At 49.8% G+C, this 24,239-nt stretch overlaps 1 protein-coding gene across 1 annotated transcript in view; it reads left to right on the top strand.

Moving 5' to 3' along the window:
• Positions 1–8,725: 8,725 nt before the first annotated feature.
• Positions 8,726–24,239, top strand: part of PPP1R9B (protein phosphatase 1 regulatory subunit 9B) — an 83,696-nt gene continuing 68,182 nt past the window's right edge. Inside the window, exons 1-2 of the mRNA XM_081837755.1 lie at positions 8,726–8,841; positions 8,969–10,917. Coding sequence (XP_081693881.1) covers positions 9,475–10,917 — 1,443 coding nt within the window. The 5' untranslated portion in view covers positions 8,726–8,841; positions 8,969–9,474. The remainder of the gene's footprint in view (positions 8,842–8,968; positions 10,918–24,239) is intronic.

The raw sequence follows: 24,239 nt of genomic DNA, 5'->3' as shown, positions 1-24,239 counted from the left end.
TATTCTAGGAGCCTTGTGCCCAGGTATTTCCCCTCATGACCTACAAGCTCATGCGGAGGTTGAACACACAGTCGGCTGCCACGGAACTGCCCACGTTTAGCAGCAGGACGCTGTCTGCACACTGCTGCACCGCCAGAGACGTCGTTGCGTGTGAGTGCGCAGGATGCAATAGGGGACTCCAGGCAGGGTGCAAAACTTTAAGGGGTGGTTTCTACCCAGCAAGCCTTTGCATTCATGATGCAGTTTGGGTGGCCTACTTTGCAGAGGACAATTCAGAAGATAGCAGAGAGGTCATATGGTCAAAACCTTCCCTGCTAGTGAAAGATGTACAGACCCTCCAAGTGTCCCTATTTTCCAGGGATGTCTCTGATTTAGAGAAGCCATCCCGGTTTCTGATTGTCCCACTTTTCCTTAAAGGTAAAGGGACTCCTGACCATTAGGTCCAGTCGCGGACCACTCTGGGGTTGCGGCACTCATCTCGCTTTACTGGCCAAGGGAGCCGACGTACAGCTTTCGGGTCATGTGGCCAGCATGACTAAGCCACTTCTGGCGAACCAGAGCAGTTCATGGAAACGCCGTTTACCTTCCCGCCAGAGTGGTACCTATTTATCTACTTGCACTTTGACGTGCTTTCAAACTGCTAGGTTGGCAGGAGCTGGGACCGAGCAACGGGAGCTTACCCCGTTGCAGGGATTCAAACCACCGACCTTCTGATTGGCAAGACCTAGGCTCTGTGGTTTAACCCACAGCGCCACCTGCATCCCCTGCTAGACTAGAGCTCCCATCAGCTCCCATCAATCATGACCCTTGGCTATGCTGGTTGGGGCGGATGAGTCCAGCAACGCCCATAATTGCCCCAGCCACTCTGGGCAGCTTCAAATACAGTGGTACCTCAGGTTAAGAACTTAATTCATTCTGGAGGTCTGTTCTTAACCTGAAACTGTTCTTAACCCAGTAAGATGTGTGTGGTATAAATAGTAAAATTATCATTATGTATTGAGACATCCCTATTTTCATCAGAGTAATGTTGGCAGGGGGCCTGGGGAGTATGCATGGTGTATTGTTTGCATATCTATTAAAATGGTTGTGATGGTTTCTAAATTTGCACATGTATATTACTCAGATTCCATGCCCGCCTGTGTCCTCGGTCACATCTAAGCCACTAGGCTCTACTTATGCTCCTAGTCCTCAGTGAGGTGTAAATTGGGAAGGCACCAGCCGTAGCTTTGAGAAATGGCAGCTTCTCCCTCTGTCACATGGAGTCTTTCCCCGTCATGTGTGTCTGCTGTGGCTTTGGGTGTTCAAGAAGCGGCAGCAGAGGGAGGAAGTGCCAGTGAAAGCATCTGCGGTTTGCATTTCCTCTTTCACATTTCCTGTGCAATGTGTGCAGCAGGGGCTTGCGATACATGAGTTCCACCCACCTGGGGATTTTTTTGCACGGCAATCACATTGTCACTCTTTTGGGGTTTTTTTTTGCAGAATTTTGAGCAGACCTTTATGTAAGAAGAGAAACATACAGTACAGTGGTACCTTGGGTTACATACGCTTCAGGTTACAGATTCCTCTAACCCAGAAATAATACCTCGGGTTAAGAACTTTGCTTCAGGATGAGAACAGAAATCGCACGGCAGTGGCATGGCAGCAGCAGGAGGCCCCATTAGCTAAAGTGGTGCTTCAGGTTAAGAACAGTTTCAGGTTAAGAACGGACCTCTGGAACTAATTAAGTACGTAACCTGAGGTACCACTGTAGTGGGAAATGGCAGGAAGGAGAGCGGGGCCAGCGGGGAAAAGGATGTGAGGCACACCAGGGGAATATACGGTGGTACCTCGGTTTAAGAACAGCCCTGTTTATGAATGAATTGGTTTACGAACTCCGCAAAACCGGAAGTAGTGTCCCGGTTTGCGAACTTTACCTCAGTCTAAGAACGGAATCCGAACGGTGGAAGGGCACTGGCGGTGGGAAGCCTCATTAGGGAAAGCGCGCCTCGGTTTAAGAACGGTTTCAGTTTAAGAACAGACTTCTGGAATGGATTAAGTTTGTAAACCGAGGTACAACTGTAACCAGAGGCCATGTGGCAGAGAGGGAGAAATTACGCAAGTGGCCAAACCTACAAGTTCTGTGCCTTTCCCATTTCCACATCACTCTCGTCCCCAATCTCAAGGCACCCGGTACTTATGAAACAGTAATTTAGAAGCGAGTGCCTCTGAGCACGCGCAGAGTGCCTTCCACTTCGCCGCAGAGAAAAGCTGCTTCCAAAAGCATCGTGGAAACAGAGGGAGGTGAACATTCAGGCCCCTCTGAGCTTTGAGAGCTATAGAAGAAGGAGCCCTAACCACCTCCCCAATCAAGCAGAGCCTTTCCTTCAAAGAATTCTGGGAATTGTAGTTTACCCTTCACGGGGTTACTATTCCCAGCGACCCTTAGCAAACTACAGCGCCCAGAATTCTTTCGGGGTAGGGAGAGTTGGAGGAATGTGCTTAAATTGTGCTTTAAAGGTGTAGGCAGCCAAAATAACTGGCTCCAGCTCGTGTGTATGGAGAAAATTGATGCGTCCTCCTCCACTCTCGTTGTAGAATCTGCAGCAGCTGATAAGAGCAGCTGATAAGACTGACGGCAAAAGAGGAAACGGGAAAGAGGAGTGCTTTGCGCACACGCCAAAAAACGGGGAAAAGATGCAGGAAACCGCGTAGCCTGGGAGGGAAGCTTTGCTAAGGAATTTCCCGCAGGGTCCTTGCGCCCTCATCATCTCTGCATAGCCTCGGGGGTGATGGGCGCTTCCGTGGCTGACCGGGGGCTCGCTTGCTTGCTTGTTTGCTTGCTTGCTTTGGCCACGTCGCACAATCCCCGTGCTGTTGGGGATCGATATTTTCCCAACAAGAAGCAACGACCAGATCCCCAGAGCTTGCTGGACGAGCTGAAGGGAAGCTGCTGCCTGCATCAGTTTTCTTCAGCTCGTGGGGAAACGGTGCAAACTTGGGTTGCGCTGTGATCCTTAGGAGCAAACCAGTGGCGTAGCGTGGGGGGTGCAGGGGGGGCCGGCCGCACCGGGCGCAACATCTGGGGGTTAGGGTTAGGGGGCGCAAATCCACGCGTTAGGGGGCGCAAATTACTTGCCTTGCCCCGGGTGCTGACAACCCACGCTACGCCACTGGGCTCAGCAAACCATTAATAACCCTTCCCCTCTCTTCATAAACAGGCTCTTGTACACTGGGGGTTGCGTACACACCATATATTTAAAGCCCCCCTCCAAAGAAGTATAGGAACTATAGTTTCAGGGTGCTGGGAATTGTAGTTCTGTGAGGATAAACTAAAGTTCCCAGGATTCTTCGCAGGGGTTTGTGTAGGTTGATTTAAATGTATGGAGTATACTTGCTCTGCTTGTCACGGCAGCCTGCTTCCACACATGGCTGGCTTTCACTTGAGGATCACAGCTTTTCCCAAACCTCCAGTTGTTTGGGACTACAACCTCCATCAGCCCCAGCCAGCATGTGCTGATCCCAGGGGCTGATGGGAGTTGTAGTTCCAAAGCATTTGGAGGGCACCCAGGTTGGGAAAAGACTGGGCAATGGGTATAAACTACAGAAAAGTCAACTGAGGTTCAGCACTCGGGAGGTGGTGTCACTAAAATCAGTGCAGTCATAGGAGAAGCTGCCAAGAGAAGTTGCAGTGTTGTTGTTGTTTAGTCATTTAGTCGTGTCCGTCTCTTCGTGACCCCATGGACCAGAGCATGCCAGGCACTCCTGTCTTCCACTGCCTCCCGCAGTTTAGTCAAACTCATGCTGGTAGCTTTGAGAACACTATCCAACCATCTCATCCTCTGTCCTCCCCTTCTCCTTGTGCCCTCCATCTTTCCCAACATCAGGGTCTTTTCCAGGGAGTCTTTTCTTCTCATGAGGTGGCCAAAGTATTGGAGCCTCAGCTTCAGGATCTGTCCTTCCAGTGAGCACTCAGGGCTGATTTCCTTAAGAATGGAGAGGTTTGATCTTCTTGCAGTCTATGGGACTCTCCTCCAACACCATAATTCAAAAGCATCAATTCTTCGGCGATCAGCCTTCTTGATGGTCCAGCTCTCACTTCCATACATCACTACTGGGAAAACCATAGCTTTAACTATACGGACTTTTGTTGGCAAGGTGATGTCTCTGCTTTTTAAGAAGTTGCAGTACAGAACAACAAACCCCCGTGTTGCAACAAACCCCTGTGAGCACTGGTTACATATCCACATGACCACTGCTCCTTGTGCATTTTTCTAATCTATGGGTTGTGCTGAAGAAGATTCCAGCGAAACAGTCAGATTATCCGGCATCACTGTCCGTTGTTATTCACCTACTACTTCGGCACCATGAACTCCTAAGAAAAGTTTTACTTCTTAGCCCGCAGGATAGCATCTATTACTTTGTTTCAACCATAGACTTCTTATACTTCTGCGGACTTTCGAAGATTGACAGACGTGTGTTCAATTGTTTTCAAATATATTAGAGAATTTACAAGTGCACACATTTTGTTTTTGTTACTAAATCATGTATATTAATCAATAAGAATTACAGTGCTATCTAGTATACTGGTCTGCGTGTTGCTTGTATTGTTTGTTGTGTTAAGAGAAGTTGCAGAACAGCTGCCCTTGGAAGTTCCTAAAAGGGGGAACTGATTGCAACATACATTTACAAATTTTCTTGTTGGTGAACCGCAGCCTAATGAATGTATCTACCTTCAGTGGGAAACTTGGCTCTGCTGCTCCTTAATATGTGAAAAGGCAGTGAAATAGAAAGGATGCCCGATTGGTTGTATCCAATAATACTCAGAGGAGACCCATTGAAATGAATGGACCTAACAAATGTAGGTCCGTTAATTTAAATAGGTCTTCTCTAAGCAGAACATAGGTACAGCCTATGGCCGCTGGCGAGGATCCTCTAGCTGCATATTCTCCCAGACATTTGGCAGATAATGCTGATTTTGCTGTCGATGGATTGCATGTTTTTCTTGCTGTTTTACTGGGTCATTGGATTTTTTAAAAATCATGACGTATTGCTCCTTTGTTATGCTTTATGCCAGGCATAGGCAAACTTGGTCCTCCAGATGTTTTGGAACTACAACTCCCATCATCCCTAGCTAACAGGACCAGTGGTCAGGGATGATGGAAGTTGTAGTCCCAAAACTTCTGGAGGGCCGAGTTTGCCTATGCCTGGTTTATGCTCTTAAATTTGTTTAAGTCTCTCGGAAGCACCGTAAATGGGAAGTGACTAATAAACCGAAAAATAACAACAACAATCTTTATTACGGTCCAGAGACCCAACAAATCGTTACAAAGCAATACACAATTCATACAGCCTACCTCCAGGTGGGGGACTTGCCGATCGCATGGTTGGCGGTTCGAATCCCCATGGTGGGGTGCGCTCCCGTCGTTCGGTCCCAGCGCCTGCCAACCTAGCACTTCGAAAGCACCCCCAGGTGCAAGTAGATAAATAGGGACCGTTTACCAGCGGGAAGGTAAACAGCGTTCCGTGTGCTGCGCTGGCTCGCCAGATGCAGCTTGTCACGCTGGCCACATGACCCGGAAGTGTCTGCGGACAGCGCTGGCTCCCGGCCTATAGAGTGAGATGAGCGCACAACCCTAGAGTCTGTCAAGACTGGCCCGTACGGGCAGGGGTACCTTTACCTTTACCTCCAGGTTAAACAAGCATTTTGTTCAGACTATAGGGATCATTGGTTCTTGCAACCACCGATAAAAACTTTGCCACTGCTAATGTTCTAGCATTTGTCCGGTCTTCAAATAGTAACCTGACATAGTGAGCCTCTGATTTTCCCGGGAAATGTACCAGCAAGGGTAGTATCAGTTCAGCCCTGGCTTCCTCATATTTTGCACAGTGCAACAAAATATGTTTTATGGAATTGATGTCTTGAGCACACGAGCAAAGTCTGTCCTGGTAGGGAACACCTCTCAGCCTGCCATCCAACACTGCAGAAGGAAAGACATTTAGTCTGGCTTTGGTGAAAAGCCTTCGATAGTTTGGTACGGTCAGGTTTTTAATGTAAGATGTTAACTTAAAGACATGCCCATATTGTACCCCTACTGCCAGCGGAAATTAAAGGGGAAAAACCACTGGATGTACATTTCTAAAATACCGGTATAAGATAAAAAACAAATCAAATAAAACTTACATACAGCAACAGTGTTTTGTGTTGTGTAGGCTCCTATGATGTAAGTAATGGGCCCTGCTGCTAGCCTGCTCCTTAAAACATCACTGGTTTGCTCATTTCTATATATAGGGTGCCTACATTCTGCATGGACTGGTTGCCTGGCAACATGTGCAAATGGCTTTAAATACCTATTAGGTCCGTAAATTACCATATAGCACATATTCACACAAAAAACAGTGACAATTTGTTGTTGACAAAGGACAGCTGGACATATAAAGGGCCCCATTACCTTCTGCAGCCTAGGGCCTCATCAAACCTAGATCCGTCCCTGACCACATGCATACAATAATGGGGTTTGGGGTTTGTTTGTTTGAAAAAGGTAATTGTCTATGAGGTAACTGGAGGCTATTTCAAAAGAAACTCTCTCCATGCAGAGGCCACTTGAAGCCGCTTTCATGGCACCATGCTGTGAGTAATTTCAGATTTATCAGTCAATGCTCAATGTATTTATTTTTTTAAAAAAAATACCTATTTGCTGCAATTGAATAAAAACATTTATTACCAAAGCACTGGACTATCTATCTATCTATCTATCTATCTATCTATAAATGCATTAAAAACTACACAAAAGTCAAAATCACAAAATCACAGTGGCAGAAACAATTTTCCATTGTTGTTTTTTTTGGTGGTTTTTTTTTTTTTTTGCCGTTTTGCGGGGGATGGTAGTCACTTAATAAAACCCACACTGTACTCCCAAGCCCCCTTCCTGCCCTAAGCTGCCCACAGCCTACCTCACAGGGGGGTTGTGAGAATGAACAAGCAAACAGTTGAGAAACAGTGCGCTGTCAATCAGCATTGCTATTCTAAGCTCTCGATAATGGATTGTCCATGATAAACATACAGCAGTTAAAAACTGGGATCAGCTCAGTTTGCCACTGTCCAAACAAGCTAGCTAAAGGTAAAGGTAAAGGGACCCCTGGCCATTAGGTCCAGTTGTGACCGAATCTGGGGTTGTGGCGCTCATCTCGCTTTATTGGCTGAGGGAGCCGGCGTACAGCTTCTGGGTCATGTGGCCAGCATGACTAAGCCACTTCTGGCGAACCAGAGCAGTGCACAGAAACGCCGTTTACCTTCCCGCCGGAGCAGTACCTATTTATGTACTTGCACTTTGACGTGCTTTCAAACTGCTAGGCTGGCAGGAGCAGGGACCGAGCAACGGGAGCTCACCCTGTCGCAGGGATTCGAACCACCGACCTTCTGATCGGCAAGTCCTAGGCTCTGTGGTTTAACCCACAGTGCCACCTGCATCCCAAACAAGCTAGCTACATTGGCCTATTTTGGAGTAGGACAATACATGGCAAACTGTGTTAGAGCAGCTGGTGATTTCAGCAGTGTTAGAAACTGAGATATGATAGCTAGGAGCTAAATGGCACCTTAAGCCTAGGGTTATGGGCACAACAACGGAATGTCTAGGTGCACTTTTTTATACGTATATAAGAACATGTGCTCTGGCCCATGGGGTCACGAAGAGTCAGACACGACTAAACGACTAAACAACAACAAGAACACAAAGCTGAAAAATGAATGAACTGCAGATAAAATGTTATGTTCATTTTTCATATGGTCTGGTCCTTCCCCTGCCCACCCTCCCAATGTTCTTAAGAGGGTCTCTTCTCTAGTTTTCAGAGAGTAGCTGGAAGTGGGGAGGTAGAAAAAGGCCCTCCTTTCCTTCCACTCTGCAGTTTTCATCTGAAATCTTAGGCGTGGTACTACGTCCAGTGCTCAGAAACTGCTCGCACTAATGAAATTCCCCGTAGCAAAATGCGCCTAAACTGGGCTTCAGGTCCTTTCAAGACGTTGTAAAGAATCTAAATTTTCATTTACACTAATTAGAATAGCTGTCTTATGAATGGAGGTCCTCAGTACAAATCATATTTTCTCACTAGTTGAGGCACATTATATATTTATATTTTTATTTGCTTTTTTTTTTTTAAAGCACCTAGCTAAGCAGTTGCATATTTGCAATAATGGGGAGAAGAGTTGGCCCATGAGAATTAACCCCCCCCCCCAATATCCCATGGTGAAGCACTACCGTTATATTAGGGACAGCTAAAAATTCACCAAACAATAGCGAGCCAGCTTCCTCCTAATTTTGTGACATTTCCAGTTCGGCCTCGTAAAGGTCCCCTTTCCGTCCCTGCGGCTTTTGCAACACCGCCAAAGATCCCGGGGCGCTCTCTCCTCTCCGATGTATCTGTCCCGGCCCCCCCCCCCAACAATCTGCAGCCGGATCCCGGGGTTGCACGTCCCCAACTGCGCGCTAGGGATCAGGGTGGCAAATCTCCCCGGCCGCGCTTGATCCTGTTTCGGAGCAAGTGCAGGGCGCGCGTTGCTTTACGCATTTTAGCGCAAAAACGCGCGGAAGAAGGGGTTGGATTGCGTCGCTTGCTGTTATTTCTTTTAATAATCCGTCGGTCGGGGAGGGGGCGGGGAAGGGATAGGATGGCCGCGCCTGCCTCCCTCCCTGTTGCAAGGGGGTGGATGAGTTCAGTGGGTTTTTCTCTCTTTCAATGGCGAGGGGGGCGGAGGGCGGCGCGGACGCGCAGGGGGAGGAGGAAGAAGAGCGCGTCGCCGGCTGCCGTTTAGCTTCCTTTCCTGCCACAGCAGAAAAAAGGGGGGTGGACAAGGCGCGCGAGAGAGGGGTGAGAAGCTGATCTCTTTAAGACCCAGCGGGAAATTTCTCTCGGGTTTGCCCCCCCCTCCCTTCTCTCTCTCCCCTCCTCTCTTCCCCCCAACCTTATCATTATTATTTTTAATTTATTTTTTTAGGAGCGACAGGCTGCGCCGTTCGCAGAAGCGCCGGGTCTCCACCACCATCGGGCTGCAAAGACTGAGAGAGCGACCAGAAACAGGAGGAGGAGGAAGAAGACGAAGAAGAAGAGAGGGAGGCAAAGGGATGAAGGGGAGGCGTAACGCATCCGAGCAGCCGGCGACAGTGGGCCTGAGCTGATCCGAGCCTGAAGGGTCGCGCTTCCCTGTAACCATCGGTAAGGAAAAGAAGCCTCTCTTCTTTTGGAAACGTTCTCTCCTCCGCCCCCGCTGACCACATTTCCCTGACACAATGAACGCCGTGTTGTAGGAGGAAGAAGGAGAAGCGTGCATTAGCCCCCCCCCCCTTCCCCTCCATCCCTTGTTTCTCGCGATGTGAATCCGCTGCCGCAGCTCGTCTGGGAAGAGGCAGTTCGGAGGGGGGATCGGAGGAAGGGTGGGCGCGTGGAAAGAGGACCAAACGTGGGGCTATGTGGTGTCCAGGACACCCGAAGATTCGCTGAACCATGATGAAGACTGAGCCCCAGAATAGTCCTGGTGGCAGTAGCAGCAGCAGTGGCAGTGGTGGTGGCGGCGGCAACAACGGCGGCAGTGGAGGAGGGAGCCTACGGAGTGCCTCGCCTCACCGGAACGCCTACGAAGCTGGCATCCAGGCCTTGAAAGCCACCAAGGATGCCCTTGGCAACGCCGAGAGCGAGGAGGCCAAGAAAGCCCGGAACAAGAAGTATGGCTCCAACGTCCACCGGATCAAGAACATGTTCCTGCAGATGGGGACGGCGGGCCCCGCCGGGGAGGGTGCCATGGACCTGGCCAAGATGAAGGAGAAGCCCGTGCGGCTGTCCTTGCCCCGGGCCAGCAGCCTGAACGAAAACGTGGACCACAGCGCCCTTCTGAAGCTGGGCACCAGCGTGTCCGAGAGGGTGAGCCGCTTCGACTCCAAGACGGACAAACCGCTCTCCAAGCTGCAGGAGACGAGGAAGATCTTTGAGAGGAGCCTTCAGGAGAAGGAGACCAGCAACAAGCTTCTGCTGAGGAAGGAGAGGGCCGGGTTCCAGGACAGGAAGCTGGACGTGGTGGTGAGGTTCAACGGCAGCACCGAGTCCTTGGACAAGCTGGACACTGAGGCCGTGTCGCCCACCGTCAGCCAGCTCAGCGCCGTCTTTGAGAAGGCCGACTTGAGGAACAACCTCCACAAGGCCCCTGGGAAAGTTGGGCCCCTCAACTCCAAGATCATCCCCAAGAGGCCCAGGGTTTTCCTTCAGGCCCCAGAAGGGAGAAGTAGTAGTAGTAGTAGCGAGGGGCCTACTGCTCTCCAGGCGAGAGGCAGGCTGCCCGAGGCTGACAAGAGCCAGGCCAAGCTTCCTGCTGGCGGAGGGGCAGCGGCAAAGCCGGGGGATGGCAACACAGGAGGCCTGCGTCCCCAGAAGGTCCAGGAGGTGCGCAAGATCAAGCCCGTGGAAGTGGAGGAGAGTGGGGACTCAGAGCAGGAGTTTGAGGCGGCCGAGGTGGCAGTGGCGGCGGCAGTTGCCGAAGAGCGCAGCAAAGCCGCTTCCAAGGGGCTTGGCGAGGCGAACCGGGCAGAGGTGATCCAGGCCGAGGTCACGGTGCATGCCGCCTTGGAGAATGGCCGGCCGGGTGGCGAGAGGCACCTGGAGACGCCAGACCCTCTGGCGGACGCTTTCGGCGAGGAAGGGGCCAAGGCGGAAGGGCCGGAGGAGAATGACTTGTGTGACGAGTCGAAGAGAGAGGACTTTTCTGAGGCCGACCTGGTGGACATCAGTGCCTACAGCGGGCTGGGGGAGGATTCGGGAGGGAGCGGGCTGGACGAAGACGAAGACGCTGATGGGCTGTACGCGCCGGAATCCAGCTGCATGGAGATCGCCGGGCTGTCGGAAGAGGAGGAGGCCGCCCCCAACCGCAAGATCCATTTCAGCACTGCTCCCATCCAGGTAGGCCAAGGCATGAGATGTTCTGAGCAGGTAGGACGTATGACTGGGCTTGGCAAGGCTCAGCTGTTCTTGGGTCTGGGAAGTCCGTCGGCTGCTGGGGGTCACTGTCAGTGAGTTTTCCGAGCTAGAATCTTCAAATCATTTTAGAGTTGGAAGGAACCAAGGGAATGATCTCGTCCAATGCTCTGCAGTGCAGGAATATTTTGTCCAATATGGGGCTCAAACCCACAACCCTGAGATTAAGAGTCTCATGCTCTACCAACTGAGCTACCCCTCAGTTTGGCCTATCCGGGTTTGGCCTAGTTCTCACATGTAGCTTATGAGGTGGGGAAGGGCCACAGCTCAGGGATAGTGTATCTGCTTTGCATGCAAGAGGTCTCAGGTGCAGCCCGTGACTTTGACAGGTAGGAGAGACCCCTGCCTGAAATCCTGGGGGGCTGCTGCCAGTCAGTGTAGACAATACTGAGGAAGATGGTCAGAGGTCTCACCCAGTGTAAGGTGGCTTTCTGAGTCCCTGTATCTCGATTGTACCTCCACAAAGGCTGCAAGCTGAGTTTGCTTGATGGGGTGGCTCCTCCATCCAAAAATTACCTTGCGTTTGATAAATATGTTCCCTGTACATGCCATGCCAAGGAGAAGGCATGAAGCTCCACCTTCTTCCTGATCAGCTAGATTTCTACATGAAAGGAAAGGGGTTAAAAAGACATGCGCTTGTTTGTGTGGAGCTGCATTAACCTGCCATCTGGATTGGCCCAGTCATGGCACAGCCTCCCACAACCCACTGGCCTGTTGGGGAGGACCAGGCCTAAAGATGGGCTTTCTCCCCACACCAACCCTCTCCTCAGGAAGATTTCCAATGAGGCCTCGATATCGAAAAGCCTATAGCAAACCATTACTTGAGAACTACAGACCAACAGGAAAGGGGTTGTGTGTCCCCCTTTTGCATATATGTATTTTTATTTTGAACTTTGGGAGCTCTGGAAACACCGGAGGGAAGGTTCTCTTCAAGAACAGCAAAGCAAAATTCTCATCCTAAGGGCTAGGGGCAGAAGAAAAGGGGTCTGGTTGCTGCTTTTAACAGGGCTGGCCTCTCACTGAGGCAGATCCACAGGACTCAAGACTATCTGTGCAAAGGTGGTTTTAGGACCAATAGGCCAGACAGTATCATGGCAGATAGTGACAGTGTTTTGGAGTGCCCCCGCCCCTATTCTCACTCAATCCTCCCCTTTCCCCCCCCTTTCCATTGTAGAATCCTAGGGAGAGAGAAAGAATATTTGTCTAGGGTGGAAAATCAGGGAATGGGTGGGGTTGAAGGAGACCGTTCCCTAGCCTGAGATTTCGGCAGACAGGGAGATGCTGCTGAGGTGACTTGATATTGCAAAGCAGTCTGGGGGTGGAAGAGGGAGAAACCATTCATCCCTCCCCCCTTTTTTTTGCAAAACCACTGCTTTTATGGAACGCTCAGGGCAAGGGAGGGATTATTAATGAACCCGTTTCTGTCTGGCTGCTGGTAGTAAAGGGGATAACACATTGGATGTGAAATCTCCGTTTCTCACACTCCATCCCACCTCAGCTGGGGGCTGCATGTTTCTGGAAGAAGGAGGGAGAGGGGAGGGGTGGGCTGGGGAGAGAGATGTCACCGACACAAATTCAGGGAGATGGCTCATCGCCATCTGTTCCTTTCTAGCCCTCCTGCTGCCCCAATGCCCCTTATTCCCTCTCGGAGTTGCTATCGATTGGCTACCTTTCCGCTCTTCAACACCTTGCAAGGATCAAAGGCGTACTGACCATCATTCCCAAACAGTTGGCTCGGTTTTGTCCCCTGCAAAAGGCCAGCTTTGCCAGGGGTGAATCTGGAGGCAGGAAGACTCTCTAGTCTTCCCCAGATGAGGGAAATGAATGGCAGCTCTCCTGTTCTGCTGGGGACTGGGGCCCACAGGGAGAGGGGCAATCAATAACCAGAGCCTGGTCCAGGGGTGTGGTAAGGCGAGGCAAATCAGGACCACGGACAGCTCCGACTAGGCCCTGCGTGCTGAGCTTGGGGAGATGTTGTCTCAGCAGAAGGCTTAGGGTCATCTGAAGCCTTTGAAAGGACAGCAGGGTTTGACTTTCCAGTAGCTCTGCCCCCCTGCCCCGACCCTAGAGAGCTGTTGGCAATATTTAAAGGGCCTGTAGCCTGTTCTTCAGTCACAGGAGATTCTACATGGGGATCATCTTCATATGCAAGAGCTACATCTTCAGGCCTGGTCAGTGTAGAAGGGGCTGTTGCTGAAGGGTCTCCCCTCCAGTGGGTTGACAGGTTTGTCATCCGAATGAGATCCATGTTCAGGCCAGCGCTGGGAACCTGAGACAGGGGGACATGACAGCCCTCTGGCGTGTGCCCATGAGGTCATACACCTGGATAGAAGGAGATGGTCAATCAGGCCAACGTTTTCAAGTTCTGAGATAGGATTCAACATGGATCATTAACTCAGGTTGCCCATGATATCTCCACTTAATGGTTGGTGTGTTGTAGTGGTTAGTGGGTTGCAGCCGGGCCAGCAAGACCCTGGTTGAAATCCCTGTTCGGCTGCAAAGCTTCCTGGGTCTGTCCCCCATCTCTCAGCCTAACCCACCTCGCTAGGTTGTCATGAAGATAAAGGGGGAGAAACACAGGTCGTTTTGAGTTCTTTGGGTAGTTGGAACAAAAAGGGAATATGTCTGGAGAGAGATTAGAACGTAGGAACATGGGTGAATGTCCCACGAGCAGATGGCAGGGGCAAAGAAGCAGTGTTCAAAATTTACCAGGGGTGAGTCCGGTTGTGACTATGTAGAGTTTTCTGGGTGCCAGGCTATCAACCACAGTTTAGGAAACCTCTGCCTTGGTCTACAGTTAATACCAATTCTGTTCCCCCTGTGTGTGATTCTCCTTCTTGCATTCTGGGACAAGTGAATTGTTGCCGAACTAAGCTACAGCCCATCAATGTTGTCGAGATCATAGCATCATGGAATTGTAGCATTGGAAGGGAACCCAAGGGCCATCTAGTCCAGCCCCAGACATTCCATTGTGGTGACCGTAACCTACGTAGGTTTAAGATGCCATGGGGCGCCTACCTTATATATATCCTGAGTTTCTAACGCTGCGAAGAAGGTGCCCTGCACCAATAAGTTAACAGGAACGGGAGAGCGATGTTGCAGCCGTGCTCTTTCCATAGGAATCTAGATGGCTGCTGTGGGGTCAGGATGCTGGGCTAGACAGACCTTTGATGTGATGAAGCAAAGCTCTTAGCTTCTCAGAGTGCATTGTTACTCTGTGGAACTCCCTCCCTCAGGAGGGATTCAGATTCACCAATTTGTGTGAATTTAAAAGATTGGACAAATTCTTGGAGGAGAGAGGGCTGTCAGTGGCTACTCGCCATGATGACTCTGCTCTGCCCTCGACGCCTGGAGGCAGTAATACTTCTGAATACAGTGGATGCTCAGGTTGCAAATGTGATCCATGCGGGAGGCACGTTCGCAACCTGCAGCGCTGCTTCTGCACATGTTGTGATTCGGTGCTTCTGTGCATGCGCAAAGTGCAATTTCACGCTGAAACACAGAAGTAACCTGTTCCGATATTTCTGGGTTTTGGCGGGTCTGTAACCCGAAAAAACGCAACCTGAAGTTCCTGTAACCCGAGGTATGACTGTACCAATTGATGGAGACTACAGGAAGGGAGAGTGATCTTCTGCTCAGGCCTCGCGAGTTTCCCCACAGGCATCTGGGTGGCTACTGTGAGAACAGGATGCTGGCGTGGACCTGATCCAACAGGCTTTTCTTATGTTCTTTGGCCTTCTGGCATTGTTCTGTCTTAGCCAACATCCTGGCACCAGGTCATGGCATATGGGACTGTTCGCTGGCAGAAGAGGAAGCATTACTCCAGTCAGGCTGCCATAAGAGAGTTCAGGTCCCTGGGAGCTGACAGAATGCACTAGCTTATAGGCTCAAGGGTCAGATTTTAAGACCCTGGGGTTTTAAGATCCCTGATCACCAACTCCAAAAGAGGGGCCACCGCAATTTACATGTGAACAGAGCTGTCTTGCTTTATGTGTTTTAACCATGGAAGAGAGCTGAGAACAATTAAATCTGCCAAATGCCAACACAACAAGAAAACAAAAATGTTCCTCAGGGAGATAAAGCAGGTAACCTTGACCTAGTCTGAGACATTGGCAAGGCCGGCTCTGTCATTGGCCAGACTGAATCAGATGCCTCAGGCATGGTTACTTTTGTGGTATTTTTTGCTCCCTAGGAGAGGTGCTTGCGGGATGTTCTGTCTCAGGTAGCAAAATGTAAACCTGGTCAGCCTTTGGGGGACGGTGCATTTTGTCCTTCTCTGGAGTTGGGGGCAGCGATTGTTGTTGCTCCCCGGGCAGCGAGGCGTCTTAGGCAGCGAGGACTTCCATGGAAAGCAGCAGGATGCCTGGCAAGTCTTTTGTGCTCGTGAAATTCCTTTTAGGGAGACTCCGTGGGCGAACCTTGTGCCGAACAGAAGGCACGACATTTGCCGCATGTGTGGCTGGGAAGGAAACCTCCCCCGTTGCTGGTGACCCTGAAGGGTGGGTCTTCTTTGGTCTTTTTCCTGTTTCTCCTGCTTGGTGGGCTTGGCCTGGATTCGCCCCTCGTCCCCTTTGGGTCTCTGCTGATAGGTTAGTGCAGGGGGGAAGGAACTATTCTTAGCTCAAGGGCCACATTTCCAGCTTTCCAGGGGCTCTGGGCCAGTGGCGGGTGGGAACAGAGGTGCAGGTCAATTCTGTATCCAGGGCAGCCACCTACCAGCTCCATCTGGTACGCAGGCTGAGACCCTACCTGCCCGCAGACTGTCTCACCAGAATGGTGCATGCTCTGGTTATCTCCCGCTTAGACTACTCCAATGCGCTCTACGTGGGGCTACCTTTGAAGGTGACCTGGAAACTACAACTAATCCAGAATGTGGCAGCTAGACTGGTGAATGGGAGCGGCCGCCGAGACCACATAACACTGGTCCTGAAACACTTACATTGGCTCCCAGTACGTTTCCAAGCACAATTCAAAGTGTTGGTGCTGACCTTTAAAGCCCTAAACGGCCTCGGCCCAGTATATCTGAAGGAGCATCTCCACCTCCACTGAGGTCCAGCTCCAAGGGCCTTTTGATAGTTCCCTCACTGCGAGAAGTGAAGTTACAGGGAACTAGACAGAGGGCCTTCTTGGTAGTGGTGCCTGCCCTGTGGAACACCCTCCCATCAGATGTGAAGGAAATAAACAACTATCTGAAGACACCTGAAGGCAGCCCTGTTTAGGGAAGTTTTTAATGTTTGATGTTTTGTTGTGTTTTTAACATTCTGTTGGAAGCCACCTACAGTGGTTGGGGAAGCCCGGCCAGATGGGCGGGGTATGAGCAATAAATCATCATCATCTTCATCATTAAACTGGTGGGGCAATGAATGCAAATTTCACCTTTATGCAGTAGGCTAGTTTCTGCACACACTCACATGCTCCTCTATAACCTCCGAGCAGACCAGCAAAAGGCACAATCAGCGCTCAAGGACACATCCCAGCCAGGCAAAAACACTTCACTATGAAGCAGGGCCAGCAAGGGGTGAGGCCTGGAGAGAGTTTAGAGAGTCAGAAAGAGATGGGAAGGATGTTTTTGGCTCTTGGGGCTGAGGTTTCCTACGCCTGTGTTAGTGGATGAAGAGATTTGGTTCACGGTGAATCCTACCTTGAAAGGAAATGCCGCTGGTCCCAGCCCCTATGGTGGTGAGGAATCTGTTCCTGTCTTCTTTTATTCAAGCTAGTTCTGAAGATGAACTGTGGTCTGTACGAAGAGCAGCTCGTCATATTCCTGCTCCAGCCTGTGCCCTCCCAACAGTTGACTGTATATTAGCTTGGAGAGCTTCATTGCCAATGGTTTAGATGCAGGTTTATTACATCGCTCACTGGGGCAAGGCGGTTTGAACATATTACACTGATCCTGGCCCAATTGCACTGCCTGCCAATTAGTTTTTTTGGGCCCAGTTCAAAGTGCTGGTTTTGACCTATCAAGCTTTAAATGGCTCAGGATCACCATACCTCAAGGACAGCCTTTCTCCATATGAACTGACCCAGACTCTGCAACCATCATCTGAGGCCCTTCTTCGCATACCTCCTCTGCCCAGAGGTGGAAAGAGAAGAACTGGGCCTTTTCTGTGTTGGCTCCCCATTTGTGGCATGCTCTCCCCAGGGAGACTCGGCTGGTGCCGTCATTATACACAATTAGGCACCAGGCGAAAATGTTCCTCTTCAACCAGGCCTTGGGCTGATTGCCATCCGATGCCCTTTTAAATGTGTTGTGGGATGGGGCTGGGGTTATTGGTCTGTTTTTGTTTTTATTATGTATGTTGTGTGTTTTCATGTTGTGATTTTATGTTGTGAACTGCCCTGAGAGCTGTGGATGAAGGGCAAATTTAAATAACAACAACAATATATTGCTTCCCACTAAAAATACCACAAAGTCATTTATAGCTGAGTAAAAAACAATCACCAATGATAAAATCAGATAGGATATTAAAAACAGATCTAACACTACAGCAGCATTTGTGCTTCCCAAGTGCCTGGGAAAATAAAAATGTTATTTTCATGGCACTGAAACAATGACAAGGTTGGCAACAGGCAGGCATTCCGGGGGAGAGCATTGCAGAAACAGGGGGCCACTACAGAGAAGGCCCAGTCTCTCCTCACCACCTTCTGAAGTTCCCTGGGATGTGGTGTTCACAGAAGAGCCCCAGGTGATGTTCTCAGCATCCAGGCAGGTTCATAATAGGGAAAGGCAGCTCTTTAGGTGTAGCCCCAAATGTGCCACCCAGGAGGAAGGAGACATTCTTTCAGGGAGTGTATTCCCAGCAGTGGCACTACACCAAGGAAGGTCGCAATGGCAGGGGGCAAATCACTCCTGTGAAAAACAGCTTAATTTAATAAACTAGATTCATAGAATCATAGAGCTATGAGAAAGTCACAGAATCATAGAACTGTAGAGTTGGAAGGGACCCTGAGGATCATCTAGTCCAACCCCCTGCAATGCAGGAATATGCAGCTGGTCCATACAGGGATCGAACCTGCAACCTTGGTTCAGATCTTGTGGTTAGGAGGGAAGGTTCCTGCTTTGTTTCATACTAGCAGCCACATACCTGGCTTTGCTCGGGAATACTAAGCAACAAAAACAGCGCAGTTTTGAAATCGGTGTTTCAAACCAGCTTTGGAAGGTTCAGTCCACCATCTTGATTCAAAATGGCGCCCCTTTGTATCCAAACATTGACAAAAAAACCAACAACCCTGCTCCTTGGTCCCTGGAACTTTCATGCAAAATTTGGTTGTGATATCATAAGAGGCATCCAAGCGGATGGCGAAACAACTTTCCGAAACATATAATCAATCATAGAATTGAAGAGTTTGAAGGCACCCCAAGGTTCATCTAGTCTAACCCCAAGCAATGCAGTAATCTTTTGCCTGATGTTAGGCTCGAACCCACGACCCTGAGATTAAGAGTCTCATCTTTAAGATTTTATTTTTCCTCACATGTGGAAACGCAGTGTTTTCTCGTCTGGCATACAAGAGCCAAAGCAGGTTTCAAAGTTGAGACAAGTATACGAGATGAGTTGGCACATGTTTGCTAGTGGAAAATGCATCACCCTGAAAGGGAAGCTTCCTGCTTCTTTTAAGGTCCAAACTGAAAGGGAAAGCCATCTTTAAATATGTTTTGCGACTTCTGCAGAAGGGGGAAAGAGGAAGCTAGCCTGCCTGTGTGCATATGAGATCTACTCAGTGGTATGTCCTTTAGTCAACCCCAGTGTCAGGGGCGGGGTGGTGGGTTTTAGTCTCTGATGAAAGCTTCAGTGGAAAGAGGATGCAATTAAACATTACAGCCTCTCATGCTAACTTATAATCAGACGTTACCATGAAGCTTCTGACTGATGCTCTGGCTTGCTTCAGAAGTTTTTTGTTGTTTTTTTGCAACTACAGTGCTACCTCGGGTTACAGACACCTCGGGTTACAGACACTTCAGGTTACAGACTCCGCTAACCCAGAAGTAGTACTTTGGGTTAAGAACTTTACCTCAGGATGAGAATAGAAATCGTGCTGCGGCGGCAGCGAGAGGCCCTATTAGCTATAGTGGTACCTCAGGTTAAGAACGGTTTCAGGTTAAGAACGGATCTCCAGAACGAATTAAGTTCTTAACCAGAGGTACCACTGTAGTTGAGCTCTTGTTGCTGAATTCAGATTCTGAAGCAGAGTCTTGGCTCAAATGAAGAGCTGGTCAAAAATGAATTCATTACTCTTACTCGTTCATGAGCGGCTTCCATAGTCACCTTCCCCTTTCTCCTCACAACAACCCTGTGAGGTAGGCAAGGAGAAAGAGAGAGCAAATGGGCAAGGTCATAGCTGAGTAGGGATTTGATTCAAGCCTGGTGTGATCACGACATCACACTTTGGCTCTCTTCAGGGATGGGCAGTTTGATTTGAAATTCTGCTTTCAGCAGTTGTGCCAAATTCTGCACCTTTTCCAGCTTCTCTTCCTTTGTCAACACCCTTTCTTCTCCCAACAGCTCGCAGCCCCAACAATTCCCAGATGCTGTGTAACATTTCCTCACTAGCCGGGCCTATCTTTTCACTTTCCTGACAGGAACCTGCACTGATGGGGATAATATTCCATTGCTGTCAGCTTCCCCCTGATCAGTTAGAACATTTGTGAACATGTCATAATTACACATTTGCTCAGCGACTGATGTGCGGGGAAGCAAAGACATTCCAGTTTCAGAGCGTTTTCGGTACGTTATATTCCTATACAAAACTCCATATTTTACAGGGGGAAAACTGAGGTTGAAAAACTGCAGTAATTTCAAGGATCTATAACAGTTCCAAGGTAGATCTGGGAAATAAATCCAGATTTCCCAGTCCCTGTTTGGAATACATCAATGAGCTCTAATTGGGGCTACCTTTGAAGGTGACTCGGAAATTACAACTAATCCAGAATGCGGCAGGTAGACTGGTGTCTGGGAGTGGCTGCCAGGACCATATAACACAGGTCCTAAAGGATCTACATTGGCTCTCAGTATGTTTCCAAACACAATTCAAAGTTTAAATGCTGATATTTAAAGCCCTAAATGGCCTCGGCCCTGTATACCTGAAGGAGTGTCTCCACCCCCATCATTCACTGAGGTCCAGCTCTAAGAGCCCTTCTGGAGGCTCCCTCACTGTGAGGTTACAGGGAACCAGGCAGAGGGCCTTCTTGGTAGTGGCACCCACCCTGCGGAATGCCCTCCCCTCAGATGTTTAGGGAAGTTTTTAATGTGTGGTGTTTTACTGTGGTTTTATAATTGGTTGGAAGCTACACAGAGTGGCTGAGGCCACTCAGTCAGATGGGCAGTGTATTATTATTATTATTATTATTATTATTATTATTATTATTACAACGGTCCATCCCTCCCACTCCATGGAACCAGAAATCTCAAGATTCCCTTCATGTTATGAGCATAAGAGCCTTGCTGGATCAGACCAAAGGTCTACCTAGTCCAGTGCCCCAAAAGATGCTTATGGGCTATCTACTAGCAGAACATGAGTCTCATAGTGGAGCAAATATTGTTGTCATAGCTAGTAGCCAATGATAGCGCTAGCCTCTGTGAATCTGTCCAACTTGTTTTCAAAGCCATCCAAGTTGGTTGATGCAAAGGATAAAGAGGCAGCCCGTTTTGTGGAATATTTAAAATGGCACATCACCAATCCTAGATGTGTGTGGTTGGGTCATGTCAAGCTGCCAGGGTCATGGCAGCTGCCCAAGGGTGCTGGGTGCTTATTCTGAGTCTGGTAACGGGGGCCAGGGTTCCTTGGAAGGTAAACCAAAGTAGAAAGCCTTTGCCGAAGACAGTTCAGCATCCGCCTTCATATACCAGCTATCAGCAGGGTGAGATGCTAAATACCGCTGCACGTCAGCGACGGATCACTGTCAAATATCAACCTGCAAGATACCAAAACAATGAAATCAGATAGGGTGGGGTGTTGACGACAGCTGGCAAACATGCAGCCGTTTACAGCAGAATTGGCAGAATTGGCAAATGAGAATTGCGAGCGATAGCGGACAGCCAGGTGGGGAGAAGGCGCTTACCTGTCCTGGCAGGCGGATCGATACGATACGATACAATATCTTTATTGTCATTGTCCCATACAGAACAATGAAATTGAAAAATCTACATAAGGCATTCAAAACCCCCTAAAAAGTCTGAAACCCCATTTTAAAATACAATATACTCCTATAGAGACTCCTTATCCTGTGTTTAAAAACAGAATTGCATTTGGGCAGATCACGGCTGCTTATTGGGAGGGACGTGGTGGCAGCGAGATGAGTGCAGTGCAGACGCATCAGCAGAGCCGATCCGGAGTTCCTGCTGCCGGGACCGCACTGTGCCACCCTCCCTGCCGCCTCCTCGTTTCGGTAGGGCAGCCCCCACAAAGCCACCCACTACTGTTTTTTTGAGGATAGTTTTCAGGAGCAAAATTGGTCCGGCCCTATCACGTTCGTGTAAGGAAATTGGAACTGAGCCGCATGTCCTGCGCAGTGCAGTCCTCTCCCATGCTATGCTGGCCCACAAGGTTCCCTGGAGTGGTGTTATTGTCTGCTGTCGTTAGCCCCCTGCTGCTATAATCCTCCCACGCCCCCCCACCCCAGGAGAGGATGCTGGGTTATCCTCTTCCTAGGTGGCCCCCATTTTCAGGCTGATGGGCCATCTGCTCAGCCTTGCAACGTAGCATCAGGTGGACTCTTTGTGCACTGGGGATAAGCCAAACAGCGCAAATTATTAGACAATAGCCCCTTTTCCCGTTCCTGCTGGCCAGCTTTAGCTGCTCTCCACTTCCCTCGATCTGGATGGTCAAGGGAAGGGTATATAAGTCTGGAAGGAGGAGAGACCCGTGTCCTGTGACAAACAGCCTAACAAGAATTCAAGATCAGAGGGGCTGATGGGGAAGAGGGTGTGCTGTTTGCCTATAAAGCAGGCAGCCCGACAGGTGTCCACAAGGCCTGGCAGCAGGGGAATGGTACCTCTGCCCCCAAGGAGGATGGACTGCAAGGGTCCACAATGCTTGCGAGGACGGGCTGCTAGGTCTTGGAGGACCGCTCTAGAGAAGATAGAAAACAAAGTAATCCAGGCAGAACGCATAGATCGGGGGGGACAGGACGGATGGACCTTGCAGACATCCAAATGTTGTTCGACTACTGGCTGGGGCTGATGGGAGTTGGAGTTTGACCACGTCCCCAGGGCCTCAGCATCCCCACTTCCGTTTTAAAGCCATCCGAGATGTTGGCTGGCACCGTATTGTGCGGCAATGAATTCGACAAATTAATTGCATGCTGTGCAAAGAAGTGCTTCCTTTTGTCTGTCCTGAACTTCCCGTCAATCAATTTCATTGGGTAACCACAAGTCGTAGCATTATGAGAGCAGGTGGGGGGGGGCTGAGGACTTCCATCTCTCTCTCTCTCTCTCTCTTCTCTCTTCTCTCTCCCTCTTTCTCCTTCCCTCCCTCCCTCCCCTCATTTGCTCAATACTGTGCATAATTTTTATGCACTATCTCTCCCGTTCCACCCCTTTCACTGTCTTTCCCCTAAACTAAAAAGACCCAACCGTTATAACTTTTCCTTCTCAGGGAATGGTCCCAGCTCCCTCCCTGATCAAATTTGGTTGTCCTTTCTTTCACCTTTATCCAGCTCTTCTTCTTCTTCTTCATCATCATCATCATCATCATCTTCCTTGGGATGTTTCGACTTGGGACTTTGAGGTGATGTTAAGGGCAGAAGCATGAGTGAGGCAGGCTCAGTTTGACCCCATCTGCTCAGATGTCCCAATTTGCACAACCCATCAAGGATCAAGGAAGGGTCAGCTGGCAATGGGCTCCTGCTCATTTCAACCGAACTTTCACCAGAGCACTTCTCAGTGAGTTGTGCTTTGTGTAAATTAACACAGGCGTATGTCGGCACACATGCAGCAGACAGCAGTGACCGGCGGGGTGTCAAGTGGGTGGGAGCCAGGAGCAGGCCAGTAAGAAGTCACACACAGCGTCAGTGAAGTTAACTCTTTATTCAAAGACACAAACAAAAAAAGGGCCTAGTCAGCACAGAAACTCACTTGTTGCTCTTGCCCCCCCAAGCTCTTTGAGTCGCCTTCTCCCCCAGTTCCTTCCCAAGCAATCTGAGACTCCTTTGTCTTATCTCTATTTGCTCTGCCCTCTTCATTCCTCTTCGGGTTCTGGGAAGACCAGACAGAGGAGAGCTGGTCACAGCAGGAGGGGGAGACCCCCCTGGCTTCTTCAGCAGCCGGACAGATCTCTGCCTCTTGCCCCCCTCCTCTCCAGTCTCTGCTCCTGCCTCTGATTCTGAACTGCCCTCTGCCACAGCTCCTTCCTGCTCACAAAACCCTGTTACCTCTTCAACTTCTGACACGTCCTCCCATTCTGCTCCCTCTGAACATGGCCTTCTCGGTAGTGGTGCCCTCCCTGTGGAACACCCTCTCTTCAGATGTCAAGGAAGTAAACAGCTATCAGACTTTTAGAAGATGTCTGAAGGCAGCCCTGTATAAGGAAGTATTTTAATGTTTGATGTTTTAGTATGTTCTGACATGTGCTGCAAGCCGCCCAGAGTGGCTGGGGAAGCCCAGCCAGATGGGCTGGGTATAAATATTGTTGTTGTTGTTGTCCCACCCCTACTCCCTGGGCTCTGAGCCTTCTTCCCTTGGGGGTTCCCCAGCTGGTTCCTCCCACCGTTCCTTTGCACCCAGCCATGACACGGGGTTCCTTCATTCACCTGACTTCCCAGCAGCAGCCCTGCTGCAGTTTACCAAGAGGGAGAGGAACACGATAGCAGCGAGGCCAGTATGGTGCAAACACACTATACTGGAACTTTGGGTTGGCTCCACCAATGCATTTGCACCATGTCAGCCTCACCACCGCCTTGCCCCCTCTCCCTCCCAGTAAGTCACAGTGACACCAGTGCTAGGAGGTCAGGTGAGCGTTGCTATCCTACCAACAGCTACCAGCAGTAACCTTGGGTGACATGCTGCTTGGAGTTTCTGTGTCAGGCTGCAAAATGTCACAGGGCAGCTCTGGAGATGAAAATTTCCACAGAAGCCCTAGGCGGGGGCAACGTCTTCCTGTTTTCTGACTTGTATTTCAGTTTCGGTTCCTGTAACAAACGGCAAAGCGGCTCTCAGCACCATCGGACAAGTAGGAGCATCAACACACACACAGCCTACCCATAGCTTTTTGAGGATTTCATGGCGATATTTGGGGTTTTTTTGTTTTGTTAT

Source organism: Podarcis erhardii, assembly GCF_964252035.2.
Source record: "Podarcis erhardii genome assembly, chromosome: 13".
NCBI lineage: Eukaryota > Metazoa > Chordata > Lepidosauria > Squamata > Lacertidae > Podarcis > Podarcis erhardii.
This window is presented reverse-complemented; position numbering and strand designations above follow the sequence as displayed.